The 1255-nt window shown below is 38.4% G+C and overlaps 1 protein-coding gene across 1 annotated transcript; it reads left to right on the forward strand.

The window, feature by feature from the left end:
* The first annotated feature begins 167 nt into the window (after positions 1 to 167).
* Positions 168 to 1101, forward strand: LOC103523043 (E3 ubiquitin-protein transferase MAEA-like). The gene is made up of 2 exons (XM_008488120.2): positions 168 to 380; positions 832 to 1101. Exons 1-2 carry the CDS (start codon positions 348 to 350, stop codon positions 1099 to 1101), a joined length of 303 nt encoding a protein of 100 aa, XP_008486342.1. The 5' UTR covers positions 168 to 347.
* The last annotated feature ends 154 nt before the right edge of the window (positions 1102 to 1255 follow it).

Below are 1255 nucleotides of genomic sequence, written 5' to 3' on the forward strand. Positions count from 1 at the left end.
TTTTTATTGTATTGATACCTTTCGGTGTGTACAATTTTATCTTAATTTTAATAGGCCTTATAATTAAAACTTAAGTAATTACTATTAAAACTAAACTTAGCTTAAAGTTAAATGTAATCCTATGTAGGTCCATCGCAGCATCCACTTATGATCCACTGTGTGATTTATTTACAATATCCATCTTCTGACAGGTCCCCTATGAGACCCTGAACAAGAAATTCCATGCCGCTCAGAAAACCATAGATCGGGAAGTGTCCTACGTCCAGTCAGCAGCTAATGAATTGGAGAAAACCATTGCTAGCTCTGAAAAACCTCCGCTTACCGAAGTAACTCATCTTCTTGGTGGAATGTTTGAACGTCTGCAGGCTTTGAAAAAAAAGGTAACAAACTAAACACCTTAGTTCTGTATTTAATTTACTGATTGTTTGTCCTACAGTAACTCTCAATTTGTTGAAATTTTGGTACTTTTTCAGAAGACATATTTATGCATGAAAAATTGCTACAGAAAGAAGCTGTCACAAATGAGCAATGACCAATCTCATTATATTGTTAGGTTAAATGCAAAAAGGAGCTTTTACAATTTGAACAGTGATCATTGTTATAGGGTTAGGTTAAACACATAAAGGAGCTTTCTTTTTCAATGTCATGGCTTCCAAATAATTACCCAATGCCCCCTCTTCTAAAGCTTATTTCCCCTATTTATCATATAGAGAAATATACCCTTTTTGTGTTTAACCTAACCCCCCTTTATTTCCCCTTTTTAAAGAAAATATGAGAAATAGATTAACCATTAGGGGGCATACTAATACGAGTACCTTCAATGTCCCCCAGGCAGGAGAAAGCATTGGTGAAGAGCTACAAGCGGGCCATGTGATCAAGCGTCGCATTGAACATCTGAAGGAGCACTCCGGTAATGTTTTGAGTAGCACGAGTCAATCCGAAGCCTCGATCAATCAGTGGAAGAAAACCCGACTGGACCGGATGCTCATCGAGTACTTCTTGAGGAAAGGCTACTATTCAACAGCACAGAAACTTGCCCAGGCTTCCAACATCACAGATTTGACCAATATTGGTAAGGAATCTAATTCATTGCCAGCCTAGTTAGCTGGGAGGGTAGCCTGTAAGAGTGCTGGTTATAGCTTTGATTCCCACCATGGGTGACCCGGGCAAACTTTATACTAAAAAGATTAAGTTTGTTCTCAGAACAGCTGGCTTTCTCATATCCTGTTTTCCTTCTCTCTACTTTGCTTTTCAG

Source organism: Diaphorina citri, unplaced genomic scaffold (assembly GCF_000475195.1).
Source record: "Diaphorina citri unplaced genomic scaffold, Diaci psyllid genome assembly version 1.1 scaffold14306, whole genome shotgun sequence".
NCBI classification, from domain to species: domain Eukaryota; kingdom Metazoa; phylum Arthropoda; class Insecta; order Hemiptera; family Psyllidae; genus Diaphorina; species Diaphorina citri.

Excerpts from the sequence above, each read along its gene's own strand:
- LOC103523043 (XM_008488120.2), top strand. The coding sequence starts at position 348 with ATGTTTGAACGTCTGCAGGCTTTGAAAAAAAAG. Across the intron at positions 381-831 it reads TGCAGGCTTTGAAAAAAAAG|GCAGGAGAAAGCATTGGTGA; the intron begins GTAACAAACTAA and ends AATGTCCCCCAG.